This window comes from Canis lupus, chromosome 22 (assembly GCF_011100685.1).
Source record: "Canis lupus familiaris isolate Mischka breed German Shepherd chromosome 22, alternate assembly UU_Cfam_GSD_1.0, whole genome shotgun sequence".
Taxonomy (NCBI): Eukaryota; Metazoa; Chordata; class Mammalia; order Carnivora; family Canidae; genus Canis; species Canis lupus.
In genome coordinates, this window is record NC_049243.1 from 57,668,718 (window position 1) to 57,688,254 (window position 19,537).

General features: G+C 40.3%; 1 protein-coding gene across 1 annotated transcript in view; it reads left to right on the plus strand.

Moving 5' to 3' along the window:
- The window catches only part of MYO16 (myosin XVI), a 481,192-nt gene that overhangs the window by 207,656 nt on the left and 253,999 nt on the right, over nt 1–19,537 (plus strand). Inside the window, exon 16 of the mRNA XM_038570035.1 lies at nt 12,327–12,474. Within this exon, the coding sequence (XP_038425963.1) occupies nt 12,327–12,474 (148 nt within the window). The remainder of the gene's footprint in view (nt 1–12,326; nt 12,475–19,537) is intronic.

Genomic DNA, 19,537 nt, shown 5'->3' on the forward strand with positions numbered 1-19,537 from the left:
AATGAATGATGATGGTTGAACATAGAGATGACTCACATGCTCGGTTACGATAAATTATAACTTGAGTATATATTTCCTTCATACAACACACATCGATCTATTTTAAATAAAACAATCTATGTTTTTGAAACAATTGCATTAAAACAAATCAAAACATCAAAATAACCACCCAGCTAAAGCCAAACAGAACTATTTCTTTTCTGGTTTAAATTTTTAATGTGTATTTTATGAAAAGACGTTATTTAAAATTCAGCTAATTTAGGGGCGTCTGGATGTTTGGTTAAGAGTCTGACTCAGGTCATGATCTCAGGGTCCTGAGATTGAGCTGTGAGGTGGGCTCTGTGTTTAGCAGGGAATCTCCTGGAGACCCTCTCGCCTTCTCCCTCTGTGCCTCCCCTCACTCATGCTCATTCTATCTTTCTCATTCTAAAATAAGTTAAAAAAAAAAACAATTAGTTTTTAAAAAAAACTAATTTAGAATTCACCTGGGATTTTACATCTTTCTCATCAAAGCAGATTATCCATGCAAATTAATAGTCTGAATAGAATTGTAGATGGGGTGCCTAATGCACTTGGAGGAATCAAGTATCCCTAGAAACTGTAATGACAGCTGTTAGGACACAATCACTAAGTGTAATGATTTAGAAAGAGATCAATCTCATTTGATGCTTTCCAGTACCCTTCAGGAAACAAAAGTTACATTTGACCATGATTTAGGAAGAAAAAGCTTGTATTTTGCAGTAAATGTTTGTCAAAATCCATTATTACTAAATGAAATTGGGCAAGAAAAATGGATAGGAGGAGTCAGAGAAGATAATTTTAGATGTTGAAGTTAGCAGCTTAAATTCTGCAATAGGAAAGTTATGTTTTTAAAATCCATGACTAAGAGCTTTATTTGAGGGTCCACTGTGTTAGGAAGACTTCAGAAGGAGGGACGTCTGGGTGGGTCAGGGTTTGAGCGTCTGCCTTCAGCTCAGGTCATGATCCTGGGGTCCTGGGATCGAGTCCCACATTGGGCTCCCTGCAGGGAGCCTGCTTCTCCCTCTGCCTGTGTCTCTGCCTCTCTCTGTGTGTGTCTCTCATGAATAAATAAATAAAATCTTAAAAAAAAAAAAAAGAAAAAAAAAAAGGAAGACATCAGAGGAGAATGGTCTTGAGCCTCCAAGTCTGGTTTCCAGGTCTTGGTCAGTGAGAATGTCCCTCCTAAGTGAAGGACATAGCCTGACCTCTTCAACTCAGAGCACTTGACCAGGGGTGGCTGACCATGGAGGCTGGAGGTGGAGGAGGTCCTCAGTGCGGGGTACTGTGGCCCCTGCCCCTCCAGGGTGGGGGTCCCAGACAAGCCCTCTCAGCCCATTGGGTGACCTGTTAAAAACATAGGCCTGCTGAATGGGACTCTGTGTTGACTAAGATACCCAGTGACTCATGTGATTGCCAAAGTTGGAGAAGCCCTGTTCCAGGTTGAGTAGAGCCAGCCGCTGTTTCCTGCATGCGTGGCTTAGAGGACAAACTGCTTGTCCAGACATCACTTGCATGACTGTTTCCTGGATTCGATGTTCCCTGTTTCCAAGACGAAGACACAACAATGGGCTTCTGCAGGTCTTATCCAGGACTGATTTTGTTCCCTTTTCTGCTGGGTGGAATTTAGCACGTCCTCTTCAAGAATGTTCGTTTAGAAAGTCATCGTGTACGTGTCTGCGGCAGAACGGGGTCACACTGCTGTTAAGGGGACATCCCAGGTAGCGAGCGCGCAGCCCCGGGAGGCCCCAGCAGCATCACATCCAGGGCCGCTGCCGGAGTACCGTCCCCCACCCCCTGCCACGGTCCGGTTTAGATCCTCAGGGGGACCCCGGGACCCTCCCCAACCCAAAGGACCCCTGGCCAGCGCAGGAGCCTTGTGTGGAAACGCCCCTGGGTGCAGTGGTGACTGGGTGTGCTCTCCCCTGGCAAAGCAGCAGGCTGGGAGTCCGGGGAGGTGGGGGCCCCGCTTCTCTCCACCCCCTCCCCACTTTGTTTTTCCACTCATCCTCTCCTCCTCATTAGCATCCTGGATTCCTTTCCTATCACTCAATCTTATTGGTTTGCTCTGTTCTTTTAAAAATCTGGCAAAGTGATTTTGTGATGGTTCTATATTCTTTTTCTAATTTTAAGAGCAAAACACACATTACTACACACACAGGACCAGTTGAGGCTACACTCCTAGGGACTGGGAAGCCTGAAGGGTCCGCCAGGAGTTCAGCTCTCTTTCCTGTGGGGAAGGGGAGAGGTGAGCGGTGTGTGCAGAGAATGTGGATCAGGAGACAGAACATTCTAGCACCATGCCTTTAGGAATGCTTGTGGAAGACACGCAAGACCCAGAAAAGCAGAAATGTCAAGGGAAACATGGCAAGTGCCTTCAGATATTCGCTACCACGTGGAAAGGGGCCCGAGAACAAAGCTCTGAGTGCCAGCTCTGCAGTTGGTAGATGTTCCAGAGAGGAAGTATGTTCCTGACACAAGGCCTTCCCACTGACCTACTGGTGAGGCCCTGTGCCCCTCTCCCCAGGCCGGGTGCGCTCCTGCAGGGGGAAGGCGCAGACCCCTCGGACACTGCAGACAGCCTCCACAGGGCCTTTTGCAAGGTTGATGTAGAGAAGCTACTTAATGCTCCGCATTCTCCAGCTCCTGCACATGAAGCACCTGCTGCCTGATGACCAGTATTTCGATGCCCAGTGGAGTAATGGCTGGCACGTATTGTCCCCTGGTGCCTGCCAGCCTAGAGGGAAGATTCCATATGGGAAATCTATAGAGTGTATAAGCATGCAAGACCCCCTCTAAGAAAACAGTACAAACTCGGTGGCTTGGAACAGAAGTCTGGGGTCAGCAGGACGGGGCTGTCTTGGTTGTCTCTGGGAGAGAGTCCTCCCTGGCCCCTTCCAGCCTCTAGCAGGTGCTGCCTGTCCTTGGTGGTTGTTGGCTCGCAGCTTTAGCATTTGGGTCTCTGTCTCCTTATCACAGGTGCTCTCCCTGTGACCCCCTCCTCTTCTTATAAACACCAGTCACATTGGAGTAGGACCTATCCTGCTCCAGTATGACTTCATCTTTTCTAAAAAAACAAAACAAAACAAAACTATGCTATGTTTTATCTGACACTTGCATGTTCATACTGTTGTGTTAAGAGTTAGCTCAAAAGTACATTGGACCAGGTCCTGCCCTGTAAGGCTTGCAAGATAGTCAAGGAGCTACGACTTGTCCGGTTCTCTTCCCCCACTAGAGTGTGAATCACAGTCTGGCATAACGTCTGGCAGAGTCGACATTCAGTAAACAGCAAGTGAATAAATGAACAAAGGGCCAGTTGAGCCTATGGAAGTCACTCTAACCGAGGGTAAGAAATAGTGAGAACCGTAAAGGAAGAGCGGAATCCAGAGCCCATGCAACTGGTGTCACCACACTGAGCTTAGGCTCAGCTCTGACCTTGATCAAACCACGTGGACTCTCAAAAGTGTATTTGTAGAATACAAAGCTTAGACCACAGAGAGCAGGGAGGACGGGTAAATGAATGAAGAAGGATGTGCAGGTAGTGGGGGGACTATGCCAATCTAGAAGCATTCGCCCTATGGCATGACCACATCTTAATGTAAGGACATCTGCAGGTACCTTGCTTTCAAGCACAGTCACATCCCCAGGTCCTGGGATCAGGACTCGGGCATACCGTTCGTGGGACGCAGTAGAATAAGGGGGGTCTGCTGTATTGTCTTAACTTCTCAAACTAATTTTTAGTATTAGGACCTCATCGTGACCCCCCAAACAAAATGCGCCAAGCACTTGAAGAGGCTACAAGCCGGTATGACACCTTTGAATAATCTCGTCTGTTATCCAGGTTCCTTTTCTGAAAGAAAAACAGAAGAGATATATTCATTTAAACTACTTCACACAAATTTTAAAGAGAGCTGAGTTATTCAAATGGGTCCCCTGGAAAAAGGCTTCTGAATTTTAAATGTTCACTAAAATAGTAAACCAAACTTGAGAAAGATTATTGCACCTCAAACTAGGTCAAATAAATGTAGGTTACAGGTTGATTTTGTACTTCGTGGTAATCTAGTTTCCCTTAAATCATCAACATTTCTAAAATAGTGGTGATGGGTTTTCTTGGACAGGGAGTATTCTCTTACTCATTTTAAGGTTGATAGATGTTACATGTTTCCTTTTTGGATACTATTGCTCAAACTTTTATAACTTAATGGCAGCTCTCTAATCACGGATGTGGCCACAAATTATAAGAGAAAATGTGAGGCCCAGTTTTACAAAACACCGGCTGTAAAAAAGTAGAGAGCGTTTGTTATTTTGAAGAAAATGTAATTAGTAAGTCATATTCTAGTCTAACTTTCAGCCCAATATTTCCCCCCAATTACTTATTTAATAATATGATTATTTTGGATTCCCTGGTATATATGCCAGCACTCTCAGGACAGAGTGACGTCTAAGACATCTTAGCATCGCCCCATAGGTAAGTTTATAGTGTAAAAATAGGAAAACTGTGCCAGTGATGATGTTTTCACTTGTCCAGTACCTTTCCCTTGGGACTTCGGGGTAATTTGCAGGTATCAGTAGCTGAATCCCTAATGATTCATATTTTCATCTAACAGTGTAGAGAGGTTTTCAGGGTCTGAAGTTCAAGTGCACTAATGGAATTAATGGCTGGGAGTCATACTGAATGTCATATTCCCAGTTCTTTTCCCCAGATCACATCTGGTCTTTTTAAGGTCCTTTAAAGTATAAAGTTGCCCTTCATTTTAGAGTATGTGCAACGTTTTGACATACAATTGAGTGTCCTTTTGGTCTTTTCCCCAGTGGACCATTTTATTGTTTCTAAATCTTCAAAAATATGTGATACAGACCTCCGCAGTCCTTGGAACTACAGATCACCATATCACAAAGCATTCTTCAGCAAGCCTGCTTGGTGCAGCGCAAAGGGGCTCCCAGGCTGGACCTCCGTGTGGCCACTGGGCCAATGTCCCTTACCTGCTTTTCCCAACTAGAAAATGAGACACCAGACCATGCTCCCTTGTATGTGCCTTTCAGCATTGTTCCATTTAGTTGGAGAGAAGCTACTTTTGTGGTTGAACATGTCTCCAGTTTACAGTGGAGGCTATGAATGGTTTGCTGTAGCTGCCCCTCGCCCTGGAAAGGGCAGGCAGAGCTGAGAGGGTGGTTGGGAGCCAGTGGTATGCGCACCGCCACCCACCCCTGCCCTCAGCTCAGCCAGTGGGCTGGGCACATACTCCCACTGCAGGCGTCCCAGCGAAGCGCAGGTCGCAGTCCCAGACCTCACTGGGCAAGTAGACATTCACAACTGAGCGTTCCACCTACCCAGCGTCAACCTACCTGCCTACCAGATACTTTGTCAGGTGATGATATTGTCTCCTCTTCTGGGATGTTGACGATTGAAGAGGATGCTGATCAGTAAACAGTGATTGAAAGACTTTTAGAAGTTCACCACATCCCAGGAAACACATCCCAAGGTTTTAATGCTTTTCCTGCTTGATTGTGGGATTGTTCCACTCATAATAATAACAAAATGAGCTGTGGTTTTGGAAAGTATCAGACTGTCTAATATGAGGACTATTGATTAGCTTAATTTTAGCTTTTTTTTTAAAAAAGAGGCTGCTCTCTTGAAGTCTTCGCAAACTAAAGGCTACTTCTCTTTTCAGAAATTTTTGACATATATTCAAAGGAAGTCAAAATCTTTTTCTGTTATGATTCATTTGACATAAGCTTTAACATATTTCTAATGCTTACTTGTGCAAGGCTCACATAAATTAACATTTTCTTTACAATATATTGTTCGGTTTCACTTTGATGTACTTTAGCTCCCCTTGAAGTCTATTTCTTCCCATTTTTGCCAATCGTTCCAACCCATGTCCTCTGTCCTGTCCTTGATAATTTATATCTCAGCGTAAACCAATATGACTCTTTGCATATTGTGATGCATCCCGTCTCTCCCAGGACTCACCAGTCTGTGGGCTCACATGAGTCACTGCAAGAGAAGCCAGATATGCTGCCTCATTCCTTCCTCACCCCATTTCTGACACCTGCCTCAGTATTCCTGGACATCTCTCTGGACCTGATGCTCCCTCCCAGTGGTCTTACTTCCTAGAGTCCTTGGGTGGTTCAACAGTCAGAACTTCCTCTGGTTCAATGAGCTGTGGAAAGCCCTTGTGCTCTGGCATCCAGGGCACTGGAGGCCCCCTTTGAGGTTCTGTGTTCTCATGTTCTCTGAATTTCGCCTTGTTTGGAACACCCTTCCCTCCAAAAGACATAAACTGAGCCCACTTTGTGGTCTTCAGACTAGTTTTTCTTTTCTAAGTCATTGCCTCATTTATATGCATAAATGTTAATTAAGAAGAGAGCACACCTTGTAGCTCAGTAGAAGTGGAAATCAGCCATTGCTGTCAGGCTATGATTATACCTCAATTATTCCCCTCTCAATCCACATAGTCCTTCACCGGCCACATCAAACTGTCAAGCCCAGGACCAGCTCCCTGTTCCTTCAGACTGCAGCCCACAAAGCCACTGTACCCATATCCTCCCCAACCTCCATCTCACCCCATCCGACCTGGTCCATGTTCCCCAGCCTCATTGGACATTTTAAGTTCCTTGGTTGCCTGAGGCCACAGCTTAGTTTTTCCTCTTGGCTGCCTGAGGGAGGCTTGTCTTTTCTCCTGGAATGGGCAGGCTGCTCTCACTCTACTGGTTTCATTTCAAGTCACTTCTTCAGAGAAACCCCCTTTTCTTCCCCAACCCGCTCTTTCTAATGTGATCCCTGGATCCCAGCTCTGTTCACTCCAGATCTGTCTCCTTCCTTATTTTTTTTTTCCACAGCACTTATCAAAATCTGAAAGTGTCCTTTTCATGATTTGTCTGGTCAGTTGCTGTTTGTGTCTTCTATTAGGATATAAAACTGTTGGTAGTGCAGATCCGGTCTGCCCGGTGTAGAGTGGGCACTCATTAAGTATTTGTTGGACTGAGTCATCTCAGGAGTGGATGTAAAGCATTAATAAAATGAGGCAGCATTCTTCATTTCAGGGAGGAAATTATGACATGAATTCATGCATATCAACAGAGTACATATTAGTGGGAGTTTAAATAGATAAGGAAAGCTATCAACATTTAACTCTGGATATATATATATATATATTTTTTTTTTAACTAGAGCCAATTCCTCTTCATAATGACAATTTCTGTGTGGTAAGAATAGACCAGTTTGATACCTCCTTAGTGGCTACTCTGTCCCGTGGGACTTGGTAGAATGGCAATGTGTGGAAGTGTCTGGAGAGGGAGGCGGGTGCAGAACCCACATGTGGGAGGTGAAGAATACTTGGCTCCTGCATTACCTGTGCCCTGAAGACACTCACATATATTTTAAGCAGAAACTGAAATCTACTCACAATCAGAAATGTCTCCCAAGGCTTCATTATCTACTTGGGCAACTTATCCTCACAGTTAAAGCAAATGGGGTGAAAAATCTGTGAGGGCCTTTGCTTGTGACTTCTTAAAGACAAACCAGAAGACCGTCTTCGTCTTCATTGTTAACATCATCAATTATCCTTAGTATTGTACTCTCAATTGGCCATTCTTTTAGAAGTTTCAGAGTGCTATAATTGATCTTATTTCCTTTAAGGAGCAGCATCTTTTATTGCCCAAAAGCCAGTTGAATTTCAACATGAAAAGGCCTACAGTAGAATTTAAATGAGGCAAACATCTGAAAAGCTCCAGCACAGAGCCTGGTACACTGCAGGTGCCTTCAAGGCAGTCCCTTCCCCTTGGAGGCCACAGGAAACCTGGGACCTTTGTATCTCTTCGTCCTCACGTTAGTATGGAGACAGCGAAGTTAGGAGGAATGTGGAAATTGACAGTGTCAGATTCAGGACCAGGAGCCACAGGTAGGCTCCTAGTTGAGGCACCCATCCTCATACCATCCCTTGAGTTAATTCGGAATAATGAAGTCAAAAGAAATGCATAAGGGTGAAAGAGAGAATATTTGGATATATAAATTAATTTGGTAATGTGTGCTTTTGGTGACTGCTAATTGAAGACATGATGGGGCTCTTTGGGAAGAGATCCTAACTGGTCATGATTTATAACTAGAAGGGGGGTGGGGCATGGTGATAGTGAGCGCTAGAAAGTTTCTGGAAATCAGTGGGAAGGGCAGTGAGGGCAGGTATTTGTCTATCTTGAAGATAAAGAAATTCATTTCCCCCATTTTTTATAACTGAATAAAAATTAATATAGCTCTATAAAATACTTACATGCAAATTATGTCATATATAAACTGCAAGCTTGTATGTTTTTACAGTGCCAAAACTTTCTGAGAAACATATTTGTATGTAGATTTCTGGAAAGATAGAGGATCACGGGTATATTTCTAGTCAGCAATATTGCTGAAATAAAACATCTTTTAAAACATATAGGTCTTGAGAAGTCAAAAAAATCAGTTAGCAAGAAGTTTCTTTCTCCATGTGGACATTTACATGAATGAGTCAAAACTCCTTAACTCCATACCTATCATTTTCTTTCCTTTATTTCAATGTCATTTCAGATGCAACAAAATGGCTGGCATTTTCTCTATTTGGAAGAATATTAGAGTCTCACAGAAATTTGAAGCTTTTGGTTGTTTTGTGTTTACTTCTAGCTAAAAGCTCCTTTAAGATTTTTTTTTTTTTCCAAAATCCTACTGATCAGAATCCTGCTAACCCACAGCAATTTTATTCACTGCGGGAGATGAGCTAACTGGGATGATTACTAATTACACTGTTTTTGAATTTAGATTAAAGGTATTGAAGTCACTCTATGATGTGGAATTTGATTAGTTTTGAATGCTGCTCTAAACGAAGCTAGTATATTGGCTGGGACAAATAGGTCTCGGGTCAGCCTTTTCTCTGAGTACAGAAGCATGATGGTCAGGAGACAGTTGTTCAGCTCTCCGTTCCCTCTCAGTATTTCTGTAGTTGATGACTAAAAAATAATGGGAAGGAACAACTATGGCAGTTTATTTCTTATGCAATTTTAGAAACATCCTCTTGAGCATGGGTAATATTATTAATACTACATGGAAAATGTTTTCAGCAAATAATTTGCTTAAGAAAAAAATAAGAGAGGAAAGAAAGTGTAGCAATTAAGACTTCTCCTTGAAATTATCACCTGATTTAATACTCAAGGAGAGATGGGGAAAAAACTACACCTACCCCATTCTAATTTTAGCATCACCTTTGGGCAACTAATTAAAGGGATATTTTGAAAGAACCTATCTTTATGCACTTAGAACAACTTTTCTAAAAAGTTTCTAATAAGACAACTTTCCTTAATAGGGAGTATTAATTTGAGGGTTTTGGTTTTTTTGTTTTTTGTTTTTCACTGATAATCATTATGACAGGCTGAATTGACCACTTAATGAATTTTGCCAGAGGGAAAGCATGTATTAGTGGTTCCATTTGTTCAAGTAGATTTGCTATATAAAACCAAAACTAGGGGACCTCACATTTTTGCTTTTGGAGGCAGGACTCTAGAATAATTATCAGCAGACTCATTACACAAGATGATGTTCCTAGTTCAGATATAGGATATAATTACATCCATTTGACTTCTTAAGAACTGCTGCCTTTTAATTAAAAAAGAAATCACTGACCATAGATCCTTACTTTAGAGTGGGAAACTACAGTAATTCACAGTTACATTTGAAATTAAATTCCTTAATTGTTGACTGGCTATTCATAATGATAAGAATAAACTCAAGGACATGTTTTGTGTCAGATTATATTTGTGCACAAAAGATCCATGTTGGGTCATGAACAAGGTAAGAATGTCCCCTCTCACCACTTATTTTCAATATTGTACTGGAAGTCCTAGCTAATGCAGTAGGCAAGAAAAAAAAATATATGTATATATACAGATTGAGATGAAAGAAATAAAACTATCTTTGTTCATAGATGACATGATTATCTCTGTAGAAATTTGGAAAGAATCAAGAACAAAAATCTCCTGAACTAGTAAGCCAACAAGGTTGCAGGATATATGGTTAATATACAAAAGTCAATTGCCTTCCTATATGTCAACAATGAACTATTGGGATTTGACATTAAAAACACAATATTATTTCTACTACCACCAAAAAATTAAGTACTTAGGTATAAATCTAACAAAATATTTACAGTATCTTTATGAGGAAAACTACAAAACCCTGATTAAAAATCAAAGAAGGTCTGGGACGCCTGGGTAGCTCAGCAGTTGAACTTCTGCCTTCAGTTCAGGGCATTATCCTGGTCCAGGGATCGAGTCCCACATCAGGCTCCCTGTGAGGAGCCTGCTTCTTCCTCCTCTGTCTATGTCTCTGCCTCTCTTTGTGTATCTCATGAATAAATAAATAAACAAATCTTTTAAAAAATCAAAGAAGATATAAATAGATGGAGAGATATTCAATGTTCATGGATAGGAAGGCTTAATATCATTAAGATACCAGTTTTTCCCAATTTGATCTATAAATTCAACACAATTGTAATAGAAATCCCAGCAGGCTATTTTGCATATTGACATAAAATTTATATAGAGAGTTTAAAAAGATCCAGAATAGCCAATGCAACATTTAAAATGAAAAACAAAGTTGGAAGACTGGTGCTACCCAACTTCAAGAAGTACTCTAAAGCTTCAGTAATCAAGACAGTGTGGTATTGGTGAAAGAAGAGACAAATAGATCAAAGGAACAGAATGGAGAGCCCAGAAATAGATCCACAAAAATGTACTTAATGGGATCTTTAACAAAGGAATAAGGCAATTTAGTAGAGAAATTGATAGTCATTTCAACAAATTATGCTAAAACAGCAGGGCATCCACATACAAAAAAAAAAAAACTAAAAATGGACTGTAAATGTAAAAACAAAACTATAAAACTCTTTAAAAGATACTATAAGATAAATTGTTACATGACCTTGTATTTGGCAATGACTCTTGATATAACACTAAAAACACAATTCATGAAAGAAATAATTGATAAGCTGAACTTCATTAAAGTTAAAAAATGACCATTCTGTGAAAGGCACTGTTGAGAGAATGAAATGATGAGCCACAGATGAGCAAAAAATATTGGCTAAAAACACATCTGAATAAAGGACTGATGCAACGAACTCTTAGTACTCAGCAATAGGAAAACAATCTAATTTTAAAAATGGTCAAAATATCCAGACACCTCACCAAGGAAGATACATGAATGGAAAATAAGCATATGAAAAGACGCTCTACATTATAGGTCATCTCGGATACATGAACTAAAACAAAAATGAAATACCCCTGCAAACTTATTAGAACGTCTAAAATTCAAAACACTGACAATACTAACTACTGGCAAGGATGTGGACCAACAGGAACTCTGATTAATTGCTTTGTGGGGATGCAAAATGGTATAGCCACTTCGGAAGACAGTTTGGTGGTATTTCACAAAGCTAAACATAGTCTTACCATACGATCCAGGAATCACAGTCCGTGGTATTTACCCAACTGAGTTGAAAACTTATGTCCACACATAATGTGGATACAAATGTTTATAGCAGCTTTATTCATAATTGCAGAAACTGTAAGCAACCACAATGTCCTTGAATAGGTGAAGGGTAAATAAGCTGTAGTCCACTCATATGATGGATTATTATTCACTCATATAGGAAATGAGCTATCAAGCCATGAAAAGAAAAAGAAGTACCTTAAATATGTATTCTTGAATTAAACTGAAATATTACAATCTGAACAGTTTAAATGCTGTATGATTCTAACTATACAACATCTAGGAAAGGTAAATCTATAGAGACAGTAAAAAGAACAGTAGGTGTCAGGGGTTAGGGAAGGAGGAAGGTATGGAGTGTGGGTTTTTTAGGGCAGTGAAACAATTCTGTATGTCACTACACTGGCAGATACATGGTATTATGAATTTCTTAAAATCCAAAAAGTATACAACACAAAGAGCAAATACCAACATAAATTTGTAGACTTTGGTTAATAATGAAGTATCTATATTGACTCATCAATTTTAGCAAATTTATGACACTAATGCAGGATGTTAATGAAGGGGAAGCCATGTGTTGGGAGGAGGGAGGGTATGGTGAAACTCAGGATTTTCTGCTTAGTTTTTCTGGAAAGCTAAAAACTGCTCTCAAAAAAAAAAATCTACGGATGTTTTTCAAAAGCTCTGTATTTATTTGAAAATAGCTTCATTATCATCTCTTGCAATTAATGAGTTTGTGTAAATTTATGGGAACAAAATTAGTAATGCTATTTAACAAGATCACTTTTTTTTTCTTAACCAGCCAGAATTTATACATATATGCTCGAGAAATCCAGACTTATTTCACAACCTCTTGGCCAGAGCAATTTTCTCATTTTCTACTTGCTGATGGATGGGTTATCTGCTGAAGAAAAATATGGACTTCACCTTAGTAATTTATATGCCCACCGGTAAGTGACTGCATATTTTCTATATAGTAATTCTGTCTTCGAGTTGTGACGGCATTTTAGCAGTCTTAAATTTTCTTATTTTTCAGAGAAGTGGTAAGTCAAGGAGAGTAATTGGGTGCTGTTAGGTTACAGCCTTCTGTGTAACAGGATTGTAACAGTTTATTGAATGTGTATGGATCTGTGTGTCTGTATTAACATGTTTCTATTATCCTACTTTTCAGATCAGATTTTAAAAATTAGTGTGCATATAAACTTTTATATTCCTTTGGGTGTTTTGGATATAACATTAGTTATGCATTCCTAATCTGTGGTAGTCTTTTGAAATAATGGGAGATGTTATTTGGCAATCATTATTCATTAGTAACAGATGAAATTGCATAATGGCTGAAGAAGACAAACAATACACATAAACCAAAGAGCTGGTTTTCTGCACGGGGGCCAGAAAGCATCTGTTAAAATGCAGGTGCATTGGTCATAGGATGGGATGGAGGTGAGAGAGTTATAAAGGCAACAAGCTGAGGAATGTCTTCACGTTGTGTGCATTTCCAACAACTATCTGATGTCTCCCCATCCCCATGAAGACTGGTCCAGATTTGGGTCAGGGTGAGAAGGAAACAGTGAGGAGAGGAAGCCCCATTCAGGAGAGAAGAAGATGAAAGGAGGGAGCAAGAGGTTACTGGGCATGCTGAGCCAAGCTCACTAGTAAATCCCTGGCAGGGCAGAGGCGCTGGTCTCAGGAAGACGCGGATTTATTTCAGATACCTGTTAACACCTGATTTGTAGTTTATTGGGTGTTTGTTGTTGGATCCAAGAAGAAAGGTGTGTGTTTTCATAATTTTTGAGAAATCTTGTGAGAAGAGTTAAACAGCACTTGGAGAGGAAGGGTGCGTCCTGAAGACCAGTCTTGCTGGTTGAGGCAAGTCTATGGGTAGAGGAGTCTATGGGGCATCTCTCTTCATTGAGATGCCAATGTGAGAGATGAGGGGTTTTGGGGGAGGGGCGATGGGGTCTCAAGGACGCAGAGCTCCTGAAATGGGTTGAAAAGGCATTGGGACAACCTCCATGGTGGCCATTGCTGAGAAGTGTTACTGACAGTGGGACATGGGGCCAGATGAAGAGAATGAAATGATCAAATCCTGATTTACCTGGACATTATTAACCCCTCATTCAATTTATCTGAAGATACCCGGAAGTACAGGGGCAATGTGTCTCATTGAGTGGGAGGAAACTAGTCAAGCAGTTAAGAAAGGCCTTCTCAAAATTGTGTTTTATTTGAAGTGAAAGGCTTTGGGGTTTATTTACTGTGCTCCCAAACAACAGGGATTCCAAAAAGAAAGAAAACACTAGTCCTGGAGCATGGGAGCTCAGGTAAAAGTGGATAAAAAACTAGGGCACTAGAAAAGTTTTTTAAACCAAATTCCCTCGTTTCATAAAGGAGGAACTCAAACCCAGAACCATAAAGAGGCTGAAGTCATTTAACAGCAGTGCCAAAAACCCATTCCCAGGTTTTAGCCTTTGTTTTGCCACGTTGAACATGTCCAGTGGGAGACATTGTCCCTGGGAAGAAAAGCATCACATTGGAAAGCAGGGGTCAGGTGTTCAGGAGTAGGTGGGAGAGAGGAAAGTCTTAACAGGCTTCTGTGTTTAGAATCTTGCTTACAAATAAAAACTCAACATTTATAGCAGATAATTGGTTCGGGGAGGTGGGGGTTGCCTGTGTATATTTGCATGCGTGCACTTGGCATTTCAGACATACAGCCACTGATGAGTAAAGGACCATAATCTCATCTACTGTTCAAAGAAACAATTTAACTTCTGGGTCTGAGGTTTGGACTGTCTCTCCAAATGTGTGAGCGTGGGAGCAGAAAACAAGCTTTTCTTTATTGAGGTCCAGTTCCAGCATTCATCCCTCTTTGCTAAAGAGAGTTTGGAATCACTCAGGCTATTTAGAAAGTCACAGTCAGGGGTTGCTTTGTGAGAAGCTCCAACAGGAAAGAACTCAGCAAAATCATGAATCATTCAATTCCCTTGAACAAAGAGGTTATTTTATTAAAATGTATTATAAATATCTAATGGGAACAAAACAACATTCCTCAATAAAAATACACACCACAACCCCAGATTCATAAAAATATCAGTTGGAACATTTGTACAATGAGAATTCTGCAGACATAATGTTCTTTAATAATAAAATAAGCTGTTTTGCAAGTTACAGTGCATGATATATCACACTATTTTTGTGGTTTGTTCTGTGTGGGTCTTCTCACTTTTGCAGCGCTGGCAGGACTTGAGGAGTTCATATTTGTCTGATGTATGATTTGGGGTTAGGGTGTAATCTTTATTTGTCTTAACGACCATAATTTTTGAAATTGGCTTGTTTGCAGTCGGCAGTGTAAATCTTAACTTGCTAACTTTCTGACTTTCACAACTCCGTGTCCCTTCCAAAGTTCCTCCTGAAAATCAGCACTTGATTCACATGGGAAAAGTCACTGTAGCATGTGAAGAGCACTGTTACTACCCTCACATCTACTCATCTGATCTTCTTTAAAAAGGTGTCAAAGTACCTATTAAATAGACAATCTGAATATGCCTTTGCTTTTGCAGTCAATGCTCATTCCACAGTGCAGCTCCTATTGAAATGTTGATGAAGTATGTTGAATCTTAAGGTAAATACTATAAAGAATTGCAAGTCTGCTTCCTCCAAGTGCACCTTGTCTCCTCTTCATTAATAACAACTCATTACCTGCATGAAACAGGAAATACGCCTGTAACAGTAACTGGGAGCTGGAGACATATTCAGATTTAATATCTGTTCTTATATAATTGAACTCCAAAGAGAAGGAAACATTGTCGGAGCTGATACTTTATAATTAAAGCTACAAAAGTGGTTTTTTTTTTTAAACTTTGACTCTGTTTTTGGAACTCAAAGTTTTCAAAGCCTCACATGAAAAATTATGGAGGTTTATTTCAGTGTTAAATGCACCTAAAAATACTTTCCTGCTTACAAAATTGGAAGGATACCTAGAACAAGCAGATAGCACTCTTGCTTAACTATGGAATATAAATGGTACAGATGTGAGTTCCTATAGCTGAACTGCATGGAAACAATATTTGTAACACTTTGCATAAGGGTCTTTCTATACAGACTGTTAAAACAACAACTATGATGACAAGGAAAAGTCTAATATTTTAAGCAATGGAAATAGAGATTGCATTTATCAAGAATTCCCACTAGATGGCGAACTCTCCACAGAGTCAGGACAAAAACACCTCAAGGTTTCTTTTTTATTTATGGTTCTTCCCACGATTTATTTCTTCTTTTTCCTGGCTGTTTGTTTTTCAAGTTCTATTTCAGATTCCTTTGTACGGAATAAATATAGGTCTGTGTTCGTGAGAATTGAGCTTTAATGAAAGTTAGAAATAGTCATTAATTGCTGATCTTCAACCCCTTTTTATGGGTTTAATCCCAAAACAGATGGGCTCTGAAATGCAAAGAAGTTATTCCTAATCTTCCTCCCTACTGATGAGCCAGGGAAATGATTGTGATGCTGCATAGTAACATTTTCAGAAAAGGTCAGATTTTGAATTATAAGCTGAAAGCAAGCAATCGTTTTCTCAGAGCGCATGACCTGCTTCTAACCTTGTGTGTTAGTGGAAGGAAACTCTGACTCATCAAGTATTTGAACTTGTGATTGCTGCCTGGGAGTACACCTGTCACAGTAGACGCTGTGGCAATTAACTCTCAGTACAAGTCCATTTTTTTTTTTTTTTTTTGCTAAGGATTTATTATGCACATTTACCTTCATTTGAGAAAGTCTCTCATAATTAAAAAATAGCTGAGGGTAAATGTAAATATTATTTGAGGATGACTCTTGTTGGTTTTGTGATATAATAAAAGATTTATGTGGCCACATAGTTTAGGAAGCAAATTTTGAAAGTGCTTCCCAGACAAAGTTTCAAGATAAGAGGAACCAAAATTGATTTCTACTGGAATCTATTATTAGTTATCTAAATAATCATCACAATAAAATGTGTACACCGTAAGGAGCAGCACCCGTCATATTCTAGACCTTGTCCTACTGTCATCCCCCGTCTCTGAATCCTCAGCTATAAGTGAGCAGAGGGTACATGACCACATCTACGCTGAATGGAACAGGGCCTGAAGACAGAGAGGTTGACCAGGAGCCAGATAGTAACCCAAGTCTTACTCACTCTTGGCCTTAATTCTGTACTGTGTCCTCAGCAAAGCTACCTATAAACTGGCAACCACTGCCTTCGCAACTTTGTGTCAAGGACATTTTTAAGGAAAATGAAAGTGAAAGCACAGTGTTTGTGTACATTTTTAAAATTTGAAATTAGTTAAGCAAAACTAACTTAGGATATTGTGGAGGTTGTCACCTCTGCCATAAAAAGCAATTCTGGGTTACTTCTTTATCAAGTAGCATAATTAAAATTTTAAGCCACAAGAGATTGTATTATCCTAGCTGAAGGTTATAATATTGAAAATATAGAAAGGGTGGGGTCACTTCTGCAAATGGGCAGGTAAGTTTCACTTGTGGAAGCCAACAGCAAGGAGTCAACATCAGGGCTTTCTTACTTCTTTTTGCTCTTGAGTGATGTGTCCCCAGAAGAGGGAGAGGGAGAAAAAAACCCACTCGGACACCAGGCACTTTAGTTAGTCTGCAGAACCCTGTAGGAGAATTAAGAGTATTCTAAATTGTGTTTATAATAAGTCTGAAGCACAGATATGTAGCTTAATCAATGATATTTAGCGAGTAAGTCTAGTAAATGAAAAAGCAAATTCCAAACCCAAGTATGTGTGGCCTCAAATTTTCTGTTCATTAGAACTCTTTGATTGCAAATGTCAGATACCTAACACTAACACATTTAAGAAAGAAAAGAAAGAAGGAAAGAAGGAAAGGAAAGAAAGAAAGAAAGAAAGAAAGAAAGAAAGAAAGAAAGAAAGAAAGAAAGAAAGAAAGAAAGAAAGAAAAAGGTAAGAATAGAGAAAAAAGAAAAATAAAGAGGTTTGTGGGGACCATATAACTAACTGGAAAAGAAAGAAGTGGTGCTGGCTACAGGCATCACTAGATCCTAGAGCTCACATCTGCCTCTGTCACTCTGCCTCTCTCATTCTCTCTCTTTCTCTCTCTCATCTGTCTAACTTCACATGTTTTTGAACATGTTGAGGAATGTGACACACACAGCCCTAATCTTCCACATTTTAGGAGCCCTGGAGTGGAAGTAGAAGTTCTCTTTCCTCTCTCCAAGAGGCCACCTTGGCAGGCCGACCCAGGTCCCTGAGTCCAGGGGAAGAGTGGAGGATAGGAGATGTTTAGCCACAGAAGCAGACAGGGGAGTTGGGCATGAATAACACATAGCCACATGGAGCCTGTTCCTTCCACTCCATCACGCTCTGGCTGCCAGGCTGATCCCCCACCACCCACAAGAGGGTCAGCCCCCGTGTCAGGACACAGCTGTCAGGAATCCTGGGCAGCAGGTGCAGCTCTGCTCCTGCTGAGTGACTGTGGTGCAGCTTACTCTGTGGACTTTCTAACTGGCTGGGCCAAATAGCTACCCATCTACAGGACCATTAATAATGTAGACATATCTCAGGAAGGCCTGCAAATAAAAGTTGTAAGGGCTTTCCAGATAATTTCCATTTGATGTATGTTTACCCCCAAAATATTTTTGGGGATTAAAGGTTAAAACAACACTATGATGGGCGCCTTGATGGCTCAGGTGATTGAACATCTTACTCTTGGTTTCCACTCAGGTCATGATCTCAGGGTCTTGGGATCAAGCCTCATGTTGGGCTCTGGGCTCAGTGTGAAGTCTGCTTGAGATTCTCTCTCTCCCTCCCGCTCTGACCCTCCCCTCTCTCATGCGTGCACACACACTCTCTCAAATAAAATAAATAATTAAAATATTTAAAAATACATTATGATCCATCCAATCTGCAATATTATTAGCTTGTATGTAAGAATTTTGACCTCTGAATATACCTCAAAAATTCAGACTTCTACTTTAAGTCGTTGATGTTTGTTATATGGTGACATCTATTGTTTTTGTTGGTGGTAGTCTTTTGATACTTCCAAAACTAACCAAAGCCATCATGATTGAACACTCTTCATGGATTTTCCTATTTGTCTATTCATGGTGATAATTATGGAAAGTTGTTTTTGATTTTTCCATGTTGCAGAAAGGGTACCTGAGAGCTGTGGTTACTTGGTTAACCAGCATGGAGTAGATGTGATATTTGGACTCTAATCTCAATTCTCAATTACTCGTATAAATAGTTTTGAAATTACTCCATAGTGTGAATCGGTTTGCATCACAGATAACTTTTAGTGCCTCAACTACTACTTCAGAAAATCATTTGCTGAATTCAACTTTGTAATTCTTTTTAATTCTTCAAAAATTTTTTTAAAGATTTTACTTATTCATGAGAGACAGAGAAAGACAGGCAGAGAGACATAGACAGAGGGGGAAGCAGGCCCCTTGCAGGCAGCCTGATGTGGGACTCAATCCCTGGACCTGGGAATCACTCTCTGAGCCAAAGGTAGATGCTCAACTGCTGAACCACCCAGGGCATCCCTTTATCAACTTTTTGACAATAATAGCATTGTCAAAATTTTGAGGGTGCATTAACACATACAAATAAACATGCGTACATATATGTACAGGCACATAAAGATCAACAGGAAACTACCTTTAAGACTATATTAAATGTTCCACTGACAATGAGTGCCAGGCACTGTGCTCAGTAATTACTTTTATTATTTAATTCTTTTAGCAATTCTGTGGTATAGATACTAATATTGCTCCTGTTTAATAGATGAGCACCTGAGATCTACAGGATATGTAACCTCCCAGGGTTGTGCAGGAAGGAAATAAACGAACAGTGATTTCAAATCCAGCAGGCTGTCTCCAGAACCCAAGTGCTCAGCCACTTTCCACTGATTTTTGTCCTTTAGGGAGGAGTGATATAGCCAACCTTAGAGCTTAGAAACTGACATGCTGTTCTGAGACATAACATTAATACCATTGTCTGTACCCTCAC